Below are 15277 nucleotides of genomic sequence, written 5' to 3'. Positions count from 1 at the left end.
TATGTGTGTGTATATATGCGTGTGTATATATATGTGTGTATATATATATACACACACACACACACACACACACACATATGTATATATACACACGCATATATATACACACACACATATATATATATATATATATATATATATATACACACGCATATATATACACACACACACATATATATATATATATATATATACACACATATATATATATATATATACACACATGCATACTTGTGGTGGAAACACGTTGTGTCTAATGCAGCTGTATTTATCGTCTGGGAAGGATAAACTTTCATAGTGTCTAGTTTTTACTCAGAATTAGAACCTAACAGTAAGGAAGGCTCAATTTATTTGACCAGCTTTGACAGTGTAGTATAAAGAACCACTGTGAGACATGGTACAAGCACTTTAAGATCAACATCAAAGTAAACTAAGGGGCTTGTTCAATTTTGATGTGAATGTGATTCCCTATTCTACACAATCTGACCACAGCTGCAATTCATTAGTCTGGGTACCAGTCTTTTTGGTTAACATTCTGCTCCTTGCCAAGCAAAACATTTGGCATCTGTAAAATAGACCTTGGTCTCAACATGCCTCACTGATAAAATAAAGGTTAAATAAAATTTACTTTGGGCGAATCAATGTAGTCAGAGCTAGATTCCACAAAACCGGGTCTATGCTCCACTCTGGTGAAGTTCACAATAAACTTCCTTCACCGTGTGGTTTAGTACGCAACAAGGATAGTTCCATGACAGAGATTACATGTTGTTCTGATATTTAAATCTAGCGTTACCTCCATGTCCAAAAAACTCCTCCCCTTCAAATCTCTAGACCTCAACGCATCCACATTAATCACAACAGTATGTTCTCACAGCAGATATCTCTAACTGCACTCAATTGCTTTGGCACATATTTTTAGACCGAAAATAATGAGTTGAAAGATAGATATCCTCTTACTATATTTCCATAAAGTAAACCAGTTTAACGTGATAACATTTGGCACATGCACCTAGCCAATGTAACCGATGTGAACTGGCGAGCAAGTTAGCGGTGGTGCGCGCTAATAGCGTTTCAATCGGTGTCATTTGCTCTAAGACCTTGAAGTAGTGGTTCCCTTTGCTCTGCAAGGGCCGCAGCTTTTGTGGAGCTATGGGTAACGATGCTTCGTGGGTGACTGTTATTGATGTGTGCAGAGGGTCTCTGGTTCGAGGCCGGGTAGGGGCGAGGGGACGGACTAAAAGTATGCTGTTACACCAATTAACTCTTCACTCTTTCCATTTTACAGCTGTTTTGTTCGCGGTGACTGTAGTAGACGTCTCACCTGTATCGTAAAGTTACGGAACAAAAATGGTGTAATGTCCTGTATTTATTTGATATTTTTCTTCAAAAAAAAGCTTGCGAATTGGTCCCAATTGCTACAACTTCAAATGCATCTGTGCGCTCATTTTCCGACCCGGAAGAAAAAGCGCCTGGGTTGACAAGCGCAAGCGCAATAGCTGTTAACAACACAGTCACATGACTACTAATCAGCTGATGTCTTTTCGCACTAGAATATCATGAAGATCACGACATCGGTAACACATCTGTCATCCTCAAGGTATAATAAAAATAGTGCAATATCTTTTCTTGATTATTAGAGATATCTGTTTGCCGTCACGTCATCCAGACGGAATTGAAGTACAGAAGACGGTTTCGAGCCAAAAAACAAGATGTCAGGAAAAGAGAGGATCGACGTATTCCCCTCTAGAATGTAAGTAACGTTAGCTAGCTAGGTAGCATGTTTGACATTTCTAAGTAATCCTTGCAATCTAGCTAGGTTTGCGATTTTATGCTCCCCAATTTTATATGAATCTTCAACGCCTTCTAGCTCAGAGATTAGCAACTGGCGGCCCACGGGTCGCCTCCCTTTTGAAGACTCTCAGATCAATAATAAAAAATAAAACATATATATATATATATATATATATATATACACACACACATATGGACACCCCTTCAAATGAGTGGATTCGGGTATTTCAGCCACACCCGTTGCTGACAGGTGTATACAATCGAGCACACAGCCATGCAATCTCCATAGACAAACGTTGACAGTAGAAATTGGCCTTACTGAAGAGCTCACACTCATAACGTGGCACTGTCATACGATGCCACCTTTCCAACAAGTCAAATTTCTGCCCTGGTCAATTGTAAATGCTGTTATTGTGAAGTGGAAACTAATAGAAGCAACAGCGGCTCAGCCGTGAAGCCTGTCCTCGGTTGTTAGCTAGTTGAGTGCAGCCAATTGTGAGGCCTTTAATTAATGATGATAAACTAAACCGTTGCATTTATTTATTTTTTGCATCAATTTGTAAGGGTATTGGTTATTTTGGGGAGTTTTGTATTGTCAATCATTTTAATCCTTTGCCATTTCATGATGAACATCTAAAATAGGACATGTCCCCCTGTCATATGGTGACTGGCCATCATTTCCAAACCACAGTTTTTTTTAAATGTGCTTTACATATAGTCTATGGGGCTACTGTACTTTCCCCAAAACTATTCTCCACAGATTATACCATGTCAAACTACTTAGGCCTACTTACTATGATTCAAATCTGAATGTTCATATTTATTATGGAAGTCCTCTGTCTGACATCTGATGACTTGTCTGTGAAGGGCTCAGACCATCATGAAGGCCCGTCTGAAGGGGGCCCAGACCGGCAGGAACCTACTGAAGAAGAAGGCTGATGCTCTCTCCATGCGCTTCCGTCAGATCCTCCGCAAGATCATTGAGGTAATTCAACTGGGGTTAAAACCATTAGAAGCAAGAAAATATTAGACTGGGAAAAGCCATGGACATTAACCCAAGATGTACTCTTAAGGAGCCTGCCGGTACTCCTTAAGGTCCAAAGTTATTTTCAGAGGTACGCTGGCTCTGGCAGCCAAAACAGCCCAATACTCCATCTAAACGTGAATCAGTTCTCAGTCTGTGGTCCCGTTCTGTGAGCTTCTTCCATTACACGCAGGTGTTCGGCGCATGCTATATAGCTAATTAGCACAGGTTGTCCCTCTGTCTTCTGTTAACACGTGCTGTAACAGAGATATGGCAATGTGGAACCCTAACCCTATAAAAGGTGTGTATCAATTTAACCGCAAATCGATGCATGTTCAGAACAAAGCTCTTAACAAAACTCCCAGAAGATGCGTTCGTCCAATGGAACTGAGTCATGATCAAGGGCTAGGGTAAACTCAATATGGCTGCCAGCCTACCCATCACCGACCATTGATTTCAATGGGAATATCTGTTCTTGTAGTTCTATTTCTATGTTTAAAACATTGTCTAATTCCCTGTTTCTTAGTAATATACTGTAAGTTTGTTTTGTATAACAGATCCTAATGTCATCAGTGCCTGACACATTGACTTCCGTCCTTCTCGTTTCCTCTTGCTATCTCTAGACAAAGACCTTGATGGGCGAAGTGATGAGGGAGGCGGCCTTCTCTTTAGCTGAGGCGAAATTCGCTGCTGGGGACTTCAGGTGAGAGGATGTGCATTTGATGCCTTTTATTTAGGCGTTTGTCTAATGTTTAGTCAATGTTCTCTCCTAACATTCTCCTAATGTTCCCACAGCACTACTGTCATCCAGAATGTTAACAAGGCCAAGGTGAAGGTTCGGGCAAAGAAGGACAACGTGGCAGGTTAGCGGCTCTGGACTCACTAGGGATGTTATAAATGGGCAAAAAATAATAATAAACAGCTATTTTTTTTAAATAAATTTTTCTTTCATAAAATTCCATGTGAATTCAGCGCAGCTGCCAGCAACAGTTTGGGTCTCACAGAGCTTCCCCTTTCAAAGTCTGACAGTTCAGCGTTGCACCTGTACTACCCATTACTGTATCTCAGTTTCACATCACAGTCTGCATTTCTTTCTCATTTAACTTCTCAAAGTATTGTCATACAGGACTTTGCTGCTGTCGCTTGCCTTTCTCTGCTGAAGACAGCGACGTAGTGGAGAGTCGGCTCCAAAATAATTGATTCCTCGACTCCTTGCACGTCAACTACCACTAGAAATCGACTTCTATGATTCAGTATTTTTGGAACGGAGGAGACTGATTGGTTGCCGTACTTCCGAGAACATTCACATCTTTCATAGCGATCTAGCGAGGGACGGACAGAGAGAGGGGAGGGGCATATTATAGGCAGGACAGCCACCAGGCAGACAGTCGGAACCGTACACTAGGCATCTCTATCGGCAATCAAAAGTTGTATCTCACAACTTCAGTAAGGCAGAGCCTATCATCAGTGAAGAGGCTAGGATATTGAGATGAGTCCAACGCAACACTTCCTACTTACACAGTCAAATCAAACTTTTTGTCACTTCCGACGAATATAACAAGTGTAGACCTTACTGTGAAATGCTTACTTACAAGCCCTTAACCAACAGGTGTAGTAGACCTTACTGTGAAATGCTTACTTACAAGCCCTTAACCAACAGTGTGTAGTAGACCTTACTGTGAAATGCTTACTTACAAGCCCTTAACCAACAGGTGTAGTAGACCTTACTGTGAAATGCTTACTTACAAGCCCTTAACCAACAGGTGTAGTAGACCTTACTGTGAAATGCTTACTTACAAGCCCTTAACCAACGTGTGTAGTAGACCTTACTGTGAAATGCTTACTTACAAGCCCTTAACCAACAGGTGTAGTAGACCTTACTGTGAAATGCTTACTTACAAGCCCTTAACCAACAGGTGTAGTAGACCTTACTGTGAAATGCTTACTTACAAGCCCTTAACCAACAGTGTGTAGTAGACCTTACTGTGAAATGCTTACTTACAAGCCCTTAACCAACAGGTGTAGTAGACCTTACTGTGAAATGCTTACTTACAAGCCCTTAACCAACAGGTGTAGTAGACCTTACTGTGAAATGCTTACTTACAAGCCCTTAACCAACAGGTGTAGTAGACCTTACTGTGAAATGCTTACTTACAAGCCCTTAACCAACAGTGTGTAGTAGACCTTACTGTGAAATGCTTACTTACAAGCCCTTAACCAACAGGTGTAGTAGACCTTACTGTGAAATGCTTACTTACAAGCCCTTAACCAACAGGTGTAGTAGACCTTACTGTGAAATGCTTACTTACAAGCCCTTAACCAACAGGTGTAGTAGACCTTACTGTGAAATGCTTACTTACAAGCCCTTAACCAACGTGTGTAGTAGACCTTACTGTGAAATGCTTACTTACAAGCCCTTAACCAACGTGTGTAGTAGACCTTACTGTGAAATGCTTACTTACAAGCCCTTAACCAACAGGTGTAGTAGACCTTACTGTGAAATGCTTACTTACAAGCCCTTAACCAACAGGTGTAGTAGACCTTACTGTGAAATGCTTACTTACAAGCCCTTAACCAACAGTGTGTAGTAGACCTTACTGTGAAATGCTTACTTACAAGCCCTTAACCAACAGGTGTAGTAGACCTTACTGTGAAATGCTTACTTACAAGCCCTTAACCAACAGTGTGTAGTAGACCTTACTGTGAAATGCTTACTTACAAGCCCTTAACCAACAGTGTGTAGTAGACCTTACTGTGAAATGCTTACTTACAAGCCCTTAACCAACAGTGTGTAGTAGACCTTACTGTGAAATGCTTACTTACAAGCCCTTAACCAACAGGTGTAGTAGACCTTACTGTGAAATGCTTACTTACAAGCCCTTAACCAACAGTGTGTAGTAGACCTTACTGTGAAATGCTTACTTACAAGCCCTTAACCAACGTGTGTAGTAGACCTTACTGTGAAATGCTTACTTACAAGCCCTTAACCAACAGGTGTAGTAGACCTTACTGTGAAATGCTTACTTACAAGCCCTTAACCAACAGGTGTAGTAGACCTTACTGTGAAATGCTTACTTACAAGCCCTTAACCAACAGGTGTAGTAGACCTTACTGTGAAATGCTTACTTACAAGCCCTTAACCAACAGGTGTAGTAGACCTTACTGTGAAATGCTTACTTACAAGCCCGAGGCTATATACAGGGGGGTACCGGTACTGAGTCAGTGTGAGGGGGTACAGGTTAGAGGTAATTTGTACATGTAGGTAGGGGTATGTGACTATGCATAGATAATAAACAGCGAGTAGCAGCAGTGTACAAAACAAATGGGGGGTGAATGTAATAGTCCGGTGGCCATTTGATTAATTGTTCAGCAGTCTTATGGCTTGGGGGTAGTCAGAGCCGCTTGCCGTGCAGTAGCAGAGCAAAGTCTATGACTTGGGTGACTGGACTCTGACAATTGTATGGGTTTTCCTCTGACACCTGGGTTGCAGGAAGGTTGGCTCTAGTGATGTACTGGGCCGTATGCACTACCCTCTCTACCGCCATACCAGGCCGTGATGCAACCGGTCAGGATGCTCTTGATGGTGCAGCTGTAGAACTTTTTGAGGATCTGGGGACCCGTGCCAAATCATTTCAGTCTCCTGAGGGGTATGAGTATGAAGCGAGGGCCAGCCAACAAGAGCATACAGGTCGCAGTGGTGGGTAGTATATGGGGCTTTGGTGACAAAACAGATGGCACTGATAGACTGCATCCAATTTGTTGAGTATAGTGTTGGAGGTTATTTTGTAAATTACATTGTCAAAGTCGCGGATCGGTAGGAAAGTCAGTTTTACGAGGGTATGTTTGGCAGCATGAGTGAAGGATGCTTTTGTTGCGAAATAGGAAGCCGATTCTAGATTTAATTTTGGATTGGAGATGTTTAATGTGAGTCTGGAAGGAGCGTTTACAGTCTAACCAGACACCTAGGTATTTGTAGTTGTCCACATATTCTAAGTCAGAACCGTCCAGAGAAGTGATGCTGGACGGGCGGGCAGGTGCGGTTGAAGAGCATGCATTTAGTTTTACTTGCATTTAAGAGCAGTTGGAGGCCACAGAAGGAGAGTTGTACGGCATTGAAGCTCACCTGGAGGTTAGTTAACAGTGTCCAAAGAAGGGCCAGAAGTATACAGAATGGTGTTGTCTGTGTAGAGGTGGATCAGAGAATCATCAGCAGCGAGAGCGGCTACGAATAATATGAGAACTCTCTTTGTAGGTAGTGTGGTCTACAGCTTATCATAAGGTACTCTACCTCAGGCGATCAATACCTCGAAACTTCTTCAATATTAGACATTGCGCACCAGCTGTTATTGACAAAAAGACACACACCCCCAGCCCTCGTCTTAGCTTCTCTGTTCTGCCGGTGCATTGTAAATCCCTCTAGCTCTGTGTTATCTGTGTCGTTGTTCAGCCACGACTCGGTGAAACATAACATATTACAGTTCTTAATGTCCTGTTAGGATAATCGTAGGTCATCAGTTTATTTTCCAATGATTGCATGTAAGCAAGTAGAATGGAAGGCAGTGGGAGTTTACTCTCTCGCCTACAGGTTCTCAAAAGGCAGCCTGATCTGCGTCCTCTTTTCCTCTGTCTTTTCTTCCTGCAAATGACGGGGATTTGGGCCTGTTCCCGGGAGGGCAGTATATGTTTCTCGTCAAACTTTCCTCAGGCCTTTTTATAGCCTATTGTCTAGTTAGGCTATAACACAGAAGATAATGTTTTGTGATATCTGATTTTCATTTTGTCAACTAAAAAAATATATACATTTTTCCTAATGTTAAGGATCCACATTTTGTTTAAAGGTTATGTCCTCTGATCTTCTCTGTACCTTTTTTAGAACATGTCTGACCTGTGTGATTCTCCTCTCCCTCACAGGTGTCACTCTACCTGTGTTTGAGCTCTACCAAGAAGGAGGGGACAGTAAGTCGTTTTATTGTGTCCTGTGTTGCTCAGTTGGTAGAGTATGAATGTGTGACTAAGTATTTTTATTTAATAAACCTTATAAATGGAAGTTTTGTTATCATTGTATATGTCTGCATTTATGGCCAAATGTTTAACAAAGTGTTTTTTACAGATTTAAAGGAAGTGTTGTCTATGCCGTGGTGTTGAACTTGTGGTGGTGTTTGTGTCACTACTCACGGTATTCCTTCCATCCTCTACTTGTTAGGTTATGAGCTGACCGGTCTGGCCAGGGGAGGAGAGCAGCTCTCCAGGCTGAAGAGGAACTATGCTAAAGCAGTGGAGCTGCTCGTGGAGTTGGCCTCCTTACAGGTAGGGGGCACTCTCTGTCAATGTTCATTAGGTGCCAGATGGAATAAAATAGGAAGGGACGTTCCAGGCCTTGGACAGTAGGAACAGCTTGTTTTCCCATTGCAAAAAGTTAACGTTTTCTGGTGCGTGCCCTAAAGACCATGATCGCATGGAGTAGGTCTGTGGTAAAACATGCAATGTCTCACTAAACAACAACAGTCTCATGGTCTCACTGTTTGATCGACAGACTTCCTTCGTCACACTGGATCAAGCCATCAAGATCACCAACCGCCGTGTGAATGCCATCGAGCATGGTGAGTCTGCCCTGGATTTCACTCAATGAAAACATGTGCCACATATGTGGTTAGAGCGTTGGACTAGTAACCGGAAGGTTGCAAGTTCAAATCACCGAGCTGACAAGGTACGGTTGTCGTTCTGCCCCTGAACAGGCCGTCATTGAAAATAAGAATTTGTTCTTAACTGACTTGCCTAGTTAAATAAAGGTAAAAAAAAAATATCAATAATGGCAGTAGGAAGAGAGCAAAATTATTAAAATGTGATTTCAACTGTCTGCAGTAATCATCCCCCGCATTGAGCGTACCCTCAGCTATATCATCACAGAGCTGGATGAGAGGGAACGAGAAGAGTTCTACAGGTAAGTTATATTTCCAGACCATCTCCCTTTAAAATAAAATAAAGTGTCCCTCAACTCATATCCTTGTCTTTACCCCCATCTTACCGAAGTATCATCGTCTGTATAAAGGGTTCTAATTCCGTTTCTATGGAAAGAGGTCTCATCTTTTAATCTGTGCCCTTATGGCATTGTCAAGCTATATTGGTGATTTACTGCCACCTGCAGTACTGGAGTCCTGAACCAAATGTTGTAATTTATTGTGGCCGCTAGATGGAGGTGACAGGCAGTAGCTTAAAGCCATTAAAGAAGACGACGCTCTGATCATTGGCTGATTTCTCCCAAACAATAGGATCCCCACCTAGTTGACTACTTTAAATGGTGGAAGCCCCCAATGTCCATGCTAAAACAGGTTATATCTTCAAACTATCTCTATGGTGTGTCCACCTCCTCAGGCTGAAGAAGATCCAGGAGAAGAAGAAGCAGATGAGGGAGAGGACTGAGAAGGAGATCGCCATCCGTCTGGCCAAGCTGGGCCCCATCGCCGAGCCGTCCAACATGCTGACGGAGGAAACCGACGAGGACCTGCTGTTTGAGTGACATGCCGTCAACCCCATTAGTCATCCTATTTATTCATGTTGTCTTTGTGTACACCGGTGATGTTGACGTTTTCAGTATTGGAGATGTCCCAGATGTATCCCTGTTTTAAACTATGAGGTTTAAACTTTAAAGTCAGAACTTTGCTCACATCAGTTCACTAGTGCATTGACGTTGTTAAATCTGACATTCGTTATCTTTTGGATACTTAAAGCAGCAAATAATATATAGATTAAGTAAAGTAACATGGTTTACATATGTGACCTGTATTCCACATTCCATCTGATTGGGTGAGGACATAGATAGTTTACGGTTTCACCAGAACACTCAAGTCAATGCATGCCGTCGTTCCTTTTCCCCCGAAGTGTCTGCTTTGTGGAGGCTAGTCCCGTCCATGTGGGGTTATACTAAACAGACTTACATTCTATGGCATTGACCCTTTACAGGAGGATGGCTAACAAGTAGGTACTTGATCCCCCTGTAACCATCTGCTGTTGCACCCTGAGGACAACCCCACCTGTGTCAGAGCACTTCATCCAAATAAAGATTCTGTATATTCCTCAAGTGTCACTTTCTCAAATGAGTTTGATATTTGTGTATCAGGCTGCATTTCCACATGCAGCCCAATTCTGATCTTACATGTTTAGGTAACACAATTGATATTTATGAAGTGCATTCCTGTATCTAATGTCCAACATTATGAAATTGTGCTCAAGAGAAATGTTAATTTTATTGAAGATGGCTTCTTGAGTTCTGCTTATAAAGTACCAATGAAAAATGTTTGTCAGATTAATTGTTGAAGTAGGCTACAGCTCCTAATTATTCACCTTAATGAGGAGCGCGATTTAAAGTTCAGTGCGATTGAAGTTGAAAGGCAACATTCCCACGTTTGCGGAGACTGGACTCCTAATAAACGCTGCATGTGTCGGGGAATGACCGTAACTTCAAGCACGCTATATTATCTCCGGCGATAATTATTGAATCGAGCCCCTCGATACACTAACTAGACAATAGCTACTAAGGTGATCGAGGTACAAGCGCAGCAACACAACACAGTACTATCGTTTATACACACACCTTACCATATTTAGAATACAAACGGCTTCTCTTTGGTTCTCACGTCTAGGAGAAAGTTACATAGCAAATTGGTCCTCCATTGAGAGATGTTGTTCCTGTGCGTTGTAAACCACATTTGTTTACCATCTCTTCTAAAAAATACACATTTTACAATCAGAAATAACTATTGAGGTTGAAATATGTTTTCTACAGTTTCGGATAAATGTCTGCATAGGCTACTGGAATGTTGACAACATTGACACAAAAGAACATTCACACAGACAAAACACACATATATCAGACCGTATCCATCTCTGCAAATGTAAAGTCCACCTACCATAAGAAGGCTAGTTAAAGGACAAGTCACCCTTTTGGTCAGAGAAGGCATAGGCCCTCTATTTTGTGTCAACGAGGGTCTAACGGTGGCCTCAACGATCATTGTCCGTTCTTCCTTTTAGGGTCAGAGCTGTGGGTCATGTTCATTAGGGTACACTGTAGTGAAACATTTACTTTTTTTTCCTGAAAATGAAAACAGGGGGTTCTTATTGGACGAGTCCATGTAGTCCCTTCCAGTTTCAATCTGTTTTGTTCCGTTTGGTGCCTAATGAACACGACCCAGGCCACACTCATTCATGAGGCTCCCTGGGGTTGACCTCTAGGGTGAACCCTCACCCCTGACCCCTAGCACAACCAGGAGGAGGGTACCCACTGGGGCTCTGTGTCCAACTTGTCAATGAGCCGTAGCAGCTCGTGGAAGGCTGTTTCTGGCTCGCTGTTAACGATGGCGGTGTCAAACAGGTGGCCGTAGGCCTGCTCCATCTCCCAGGCCTTCTCCATCAGCTCCTTCAGTTCCTCTGGCTAGATGCAGGGAAGAACAGAGGTTAAAGATATCCTGGCTAGATGTAGGGAAACAGGAGTGAAGGAAAGGGGGTATAGATCCTGGCTAGATGTAGGGAAACAGGAAGGAAGGACAGGGGATAGAGATATCCTGGCTAGATGTTGGGAAACAGGAGGGAAAAATAGGGGTTAGAGCAGGGTTTCCCAAACTCAGTCCTGGGGACTCTAAGGGGTGCATGTTTTGTTTTTTTCCCTAGCACCATACAGCTATACAGCTATACAGCTATACAGCTTGATTAGCTTGATTATTTGAATCAGCTGTATAGTGTTAGAGACAAAAACAAAAAGTGCACCCATTTGGGGCCCCCAGGACAGAGTCAGGGAAACGGTGGGTTAGACATATCCTGGCAAGATGCAAGGAAACAGGAGGGAAGGAGGGGTTTAGAGATATCCTGGCAAGATGTAGGGAAGGAGGGGTTTAGAGATATCCTGGCTAGATGTAGGAAAACAGGAGGGAAGGAGGGGTTTAGAGATATCCTGGCAAGATGCAAGGAAACAGGAGGGAAGGAGGGGTTTAGAGATATCCTGGCAAGATGTAGGGAAACAGGAGGGAAGGAGGGGTTTAGAGATATCCTGGCAAGATGTAGGGAAACAGGAGGGAAGGAGGGGTTTAGAGATATCCTGGCAAGATGTAGGGAAACAGGAGGGAAGGAGGGGTTTAGAGATATCCTGGCAAGATGCAAGGAAACAGGAGGGAAGGAGGGGTTTAGAGATATCCTGGCAAGATGGAGGGAAGGAGGGGTTTAGAGATATCCTGGCTAGATGTAGGGAAACAGGAGGGAAGGAAGGGTTTAGAGATATCCTGGCTAGATGTAGGGAGGGAAGGAGGGGTTTAGAGATATCCTGGCTAGATGTAGGGAAACAGGAGGGAAGGAGGGGTTTAGAGATATCCTGGCTAGATGTAGGGAAACAGGAGGGAAGGAGGGGTTTAGAGATATCCTGTCTAGATGTAGGGAAACAGGAAGGAAGGACGGGGTTTAGAGATATCCTGGCTAGATGTGGGGAAACAGGAGGGAAGGAGGGGTTTAGAGATATCCTGGCTAGATGTAGGGAAACAGGAGGGAAGGAGGGGTTTAGAGATATCCTGGCTAGATGTAGGGAAACAGGAGGGAAGGAGGGGTTTAGAGATATCCTGGTAAGATACAAGGAAACAGGAGGGAAGGAGGGGTTTAGAGAAATCCTGGCAAGATGCAAGGAAACAGGAGGGAAGGAGGGGTTTAGAGATATCCTGGCTAGATGTAGGGAAACAGGAAGGAAGGACGGGGTTTAGAGATATCCTGGCTAGATGTAGGGAAACAGGAGGGAAGGAGGGGTTTAGAGATATCCTGGCTAGATGTAAGGTAACAGGAGGGAAGGAGGGGTTTAGAGATATCCTGGCTAGATGTAAGGTAACAGGAGGGAAGGAGGGGTTTAGAGATATCCTGGCTAGATGTAAGCTCAAGGCAGAACTATTACTGTACCAGCAGAGGATAAATAGTTCATTATAGCTTCTCACAGGTATAATGATCAACATGATAAGTGTGATTCATGTTATACATTCACTGTGGATATTAATGTAATATTAATGTATCTATGGTACTTGCTGATAAAGGGCTTTTTGTGAGATAAGTACCTTTGGGTTTTTTCCATCCTTGGCCAGCAGGGTGCGCCATCGCTCCTGAGAGGGAGGAGCGATGAAGATCACATAGGGCTTGAGGTTGGAGGACCGGAGCACCCGCAGTGACTGATGGAGAAACCGAAAGGAAACAGCAGCAGGAGGGGAGACAATGATAAAAAAAAGGGAGATAGAGAATAGAGGAATAGCAGCGTGGATAGTAATGCTTTCAAAACATGATATGAAATTTCCTCCACAACATATTCTCAACTAGCGGCTAACAGTCCCACTTTAAACTAAACATAACTTTTAAGGCTTAAAAAGCCTTTATGAACCATTCATAAGGCCTGTAAAGATGCTTAAAATGACATGCTACATAAAGTGTGACACAAGGGCTAAGCACCAGGTGTAAGGACATATCACCCTTCATGTAGAATGACTTACTTACACATGATTTATGAAGCAACTATGTAGTGCTTATGAAGTGCTACGTAGGGCTTATGAAAATGTAGTTTCCTACCTTAGTGTGCAGGCACAGCAGACAGATCCTGCCTGAGTTGATGACCTGTCGAACCGAGTCACTGCTGGTGCCGTACAAGTTCCTGTCGTACTCCCCAGACTCGATGAACTTCCCTGCTGCGTCGTCCGTCTCAAACGCCAGCCTGTTCACAAAGTGGTACTCCCTCCCATTCTTCTCATGTATCCGTGGGCCTCTCGTTGTATCTGAGTGATAACGATTGTTGAAATGAGAATTTGGTACATTAAATGTATGTTAAATGTAGTATTAAATGTATAATAAATGTATAATTAAGTTTTTGTCTGGTCTATTGTAATAAACAGTTAAAATAAAAAAAGAAATGAGAATTTGTTAGAAGCTAATCTGTATGTATTGGTAACGTCGACCCTACCTGATTGAATTGCTGCAGTAATTTGTCAATGCTTCAAGCTATCAAACCCCATCAAACTTTATTTAAAGTCTGTTTAATAATCACAACACTTAAATAATATGTAAAAACCTAACAGGCCACGAACTGAACCTCCCACAAGAACAAGTGGATATTGTTCCCATCACAAGTCTTGCCCCGCCCCCCAATCCCCTGCTCTGATTGGTCTACTTACGTGGCACGGCGCTGGCGAATCTGTCCGGCTGGATTGACAGCAGCCTCCGCCGCAGCTCGTCCTGCCCGCTGTTGGGCGGACCAATCAGGGCGATGGGTCGCTTGCGACTGGCCGGCTGGTGGTAGAGCGCCATCTCATCATAGGTCAGGATGTCATCGGCGGAGTAGTCTGGGCGCGACAGAGGTAAGTAGAGAGGTTGGGGTTTACTGAAGGTGTTGCAAATTGAAATGTTACAGAAATGTTACTCTATATACATATCAGATAGAAATATGTTATGTAGAACATATATATACCTATCAGAATATTCCACAACATTCAGCTGAGGGGGAACATGGCAGATAGAAATTCCATGAATAGAGCAGGCATGAATACTGGGTACATGTCAGAGGCATATCGTCCAGCCTCCTGTGTGCCAACAAGACTGAGGTAATAAGACTTCCTGCTAGGAGAGGACTTTCCACTCTCATACTTTAACTCTAAGACACACCAGTAACATAGGCTGGCCGAGAGTACTTAGCACCTCTGAAAATAATGTCCGAACCGAGTTCGCACTGATTTTACAGTGCCTTCGGAAAGTATTCAGACCACATTTGTTCAGGTTACAGCCTTATTCTAAAATGGATAAACATACAGTGCCTTGCGAAAGTATTCGGCCCCCTTGAACTTTGTGACCTTTTGCCACATTTCAGGCTTCAAACATAAAGATATAAAACTGTATTTTTTTGTGAAGAATCAACAACAAGTGGGACACAATTATGATGTGGAACGACATTTATTGGATATTTCAAACTTTTTTAACAAATCAAAAAACTGAAAAATTGGGCGTGCAAAATTATTCAGCAATTATTCAGTGCAGCAAACTCTCTCCAGAAGTTCAGTGAGGATCTCTGAATGATCCAATGTTGACCTAAATGACTAATGATGATAAATACAATCCACCTGTGTGTAATCAAGTCTCCGTATAAATGCACCTGTGATAGTCTCAGAGGTCTGTTAAAAGCGCAGAGAGCATCATGAAGAACAAGGAACACACCAGGCAGGTCCGAGATACTGTTGTGAAGAAGTTTAAAGCCGGATTTGGATACAAAAAGATTTCCCAAGCTTTAAACATCCCAAGGAGCACTGTGCAAGCGATAATATTGAAATGGAAGGAGTATCAGACCACTGCAAATCTACCAAGACCTGGCCGTCCCTCTAAACTTTCAGCTCATACAAGGAGAAGACTGATCAGAGATGCAGCCAAGAGGCCCATGATCACTCTGGATGAACTGCAGAGATCTAC

The 15277-nt window shown here is 42.9% G+C and overlaps 2 protein-coding genes across 3 annotated transcripts in view; one reads left to right on the top strand and one right to left on the bottom strand.

Annotated features, from left to right (window-relative positions):
* The first annotated feature begins 1488 nt into the window (after positions 1 to 1488).
* LOC110522556 (V-type proton ATPase subunit D) lies at positions 1489 to 9888 on the top strand. Its single transcript, XM_021601010.2, has 9 exons — positions 1489 to 1750; positions 2659 to 2776; positions 3439 to 3518; positions 3611 to 3678; positions 7727 to 7771; positions 8019 to 8122; positions 8349 to 8415; positions 8678 to 8756; positions 9188 to 9888. Exons 1-9 carry the CDS (start codon positions 1710 to 1712, stop codon positions 9330 to 9332), a joined length of 747 nt encoding a protein of 248 aa, XP_021456685.1. The 5' UTR covers positions 1489 to 1709; the 3' UTR covers positions 9333 to 9888.
* A 152-nt stretch (positions 9889 to 10040) lies between these two features.
* The window catches only part of LOC110522555 (MAGUK p55 subfamily member 5-like), a 29168-nt gene continuing 23931 nt past the window's right edge, over positions 10041 to 15277 (bottom strand). For both annotated transcript variants that reach the window (XM_036976179.1, XM_036976181.1), the window contains exons 11-14: positions 13996 to 14163; positions 13397 to 13599; positions 12895 to 13005; positions 10041 to 11243 (exon numbers count right to left, since the gene is read on the bottom strand). In XM_036976179.1, coding sequence (XP_036832074.1) covers positions 11067 to 11243; positions 12895 to 13005; positions 13397 to 13599; positions 13996 to 14163 — 659 coding nt within the window. In that variant the 3' untranslated portion in view covers positions 10041 to 11066. The remainder of the gene's footprint in view (positions 11244 to 12894; positions 13006 to 13396; positions 13600 to 13995; positions 14164 to 15277) is intronic.

The sequence above is a fragment of the Oncorhynchus mykiss genome, chromosome 4 (genome assembly GCF_013265735.2).
Source record: "Oncorhynchus mykiss isolate Arlee chromosome 4, USDA_OmykA_1.1, whole genome shotgun sequence".
NCBI lineage: Eukaryota > Metazoa > Chordata > Actinopteri > Salmoniformes > Salmonidae > Oncorhynchus > Oncorhynchus mykiss.
This window is presented reverse-complemented; position numbering and strand designations above follow the sequence as displayed.

What these genes read in the sequence shown, in the direction of transcription:
- LOC110522556 (XM_021601010.2), top strand. Translation starts at nt 1,710, where the DNA reads ATGTCAGGAAAAGAGAGGATCGACGTATTCCCCTCTAGAAT. An exon ending in TCCTCCGCAAGATCATTGAG is followed by an intron (nt 2,777 to 3,438) that starts GTAATTCAACTG and finishes TGCTATCTCTAG; the next exon opens with ACAAAGACCTTGATGGGCGA. An exon ending in TGGAGTTGGCCTCCTTACAG is followed by an intron (nt 8,123 to 8,348) that starts GTAGGGGGCACT and finishes TTTGATCGACAG; the next exon opens with ACTTCCTTCGTCACACTGGA.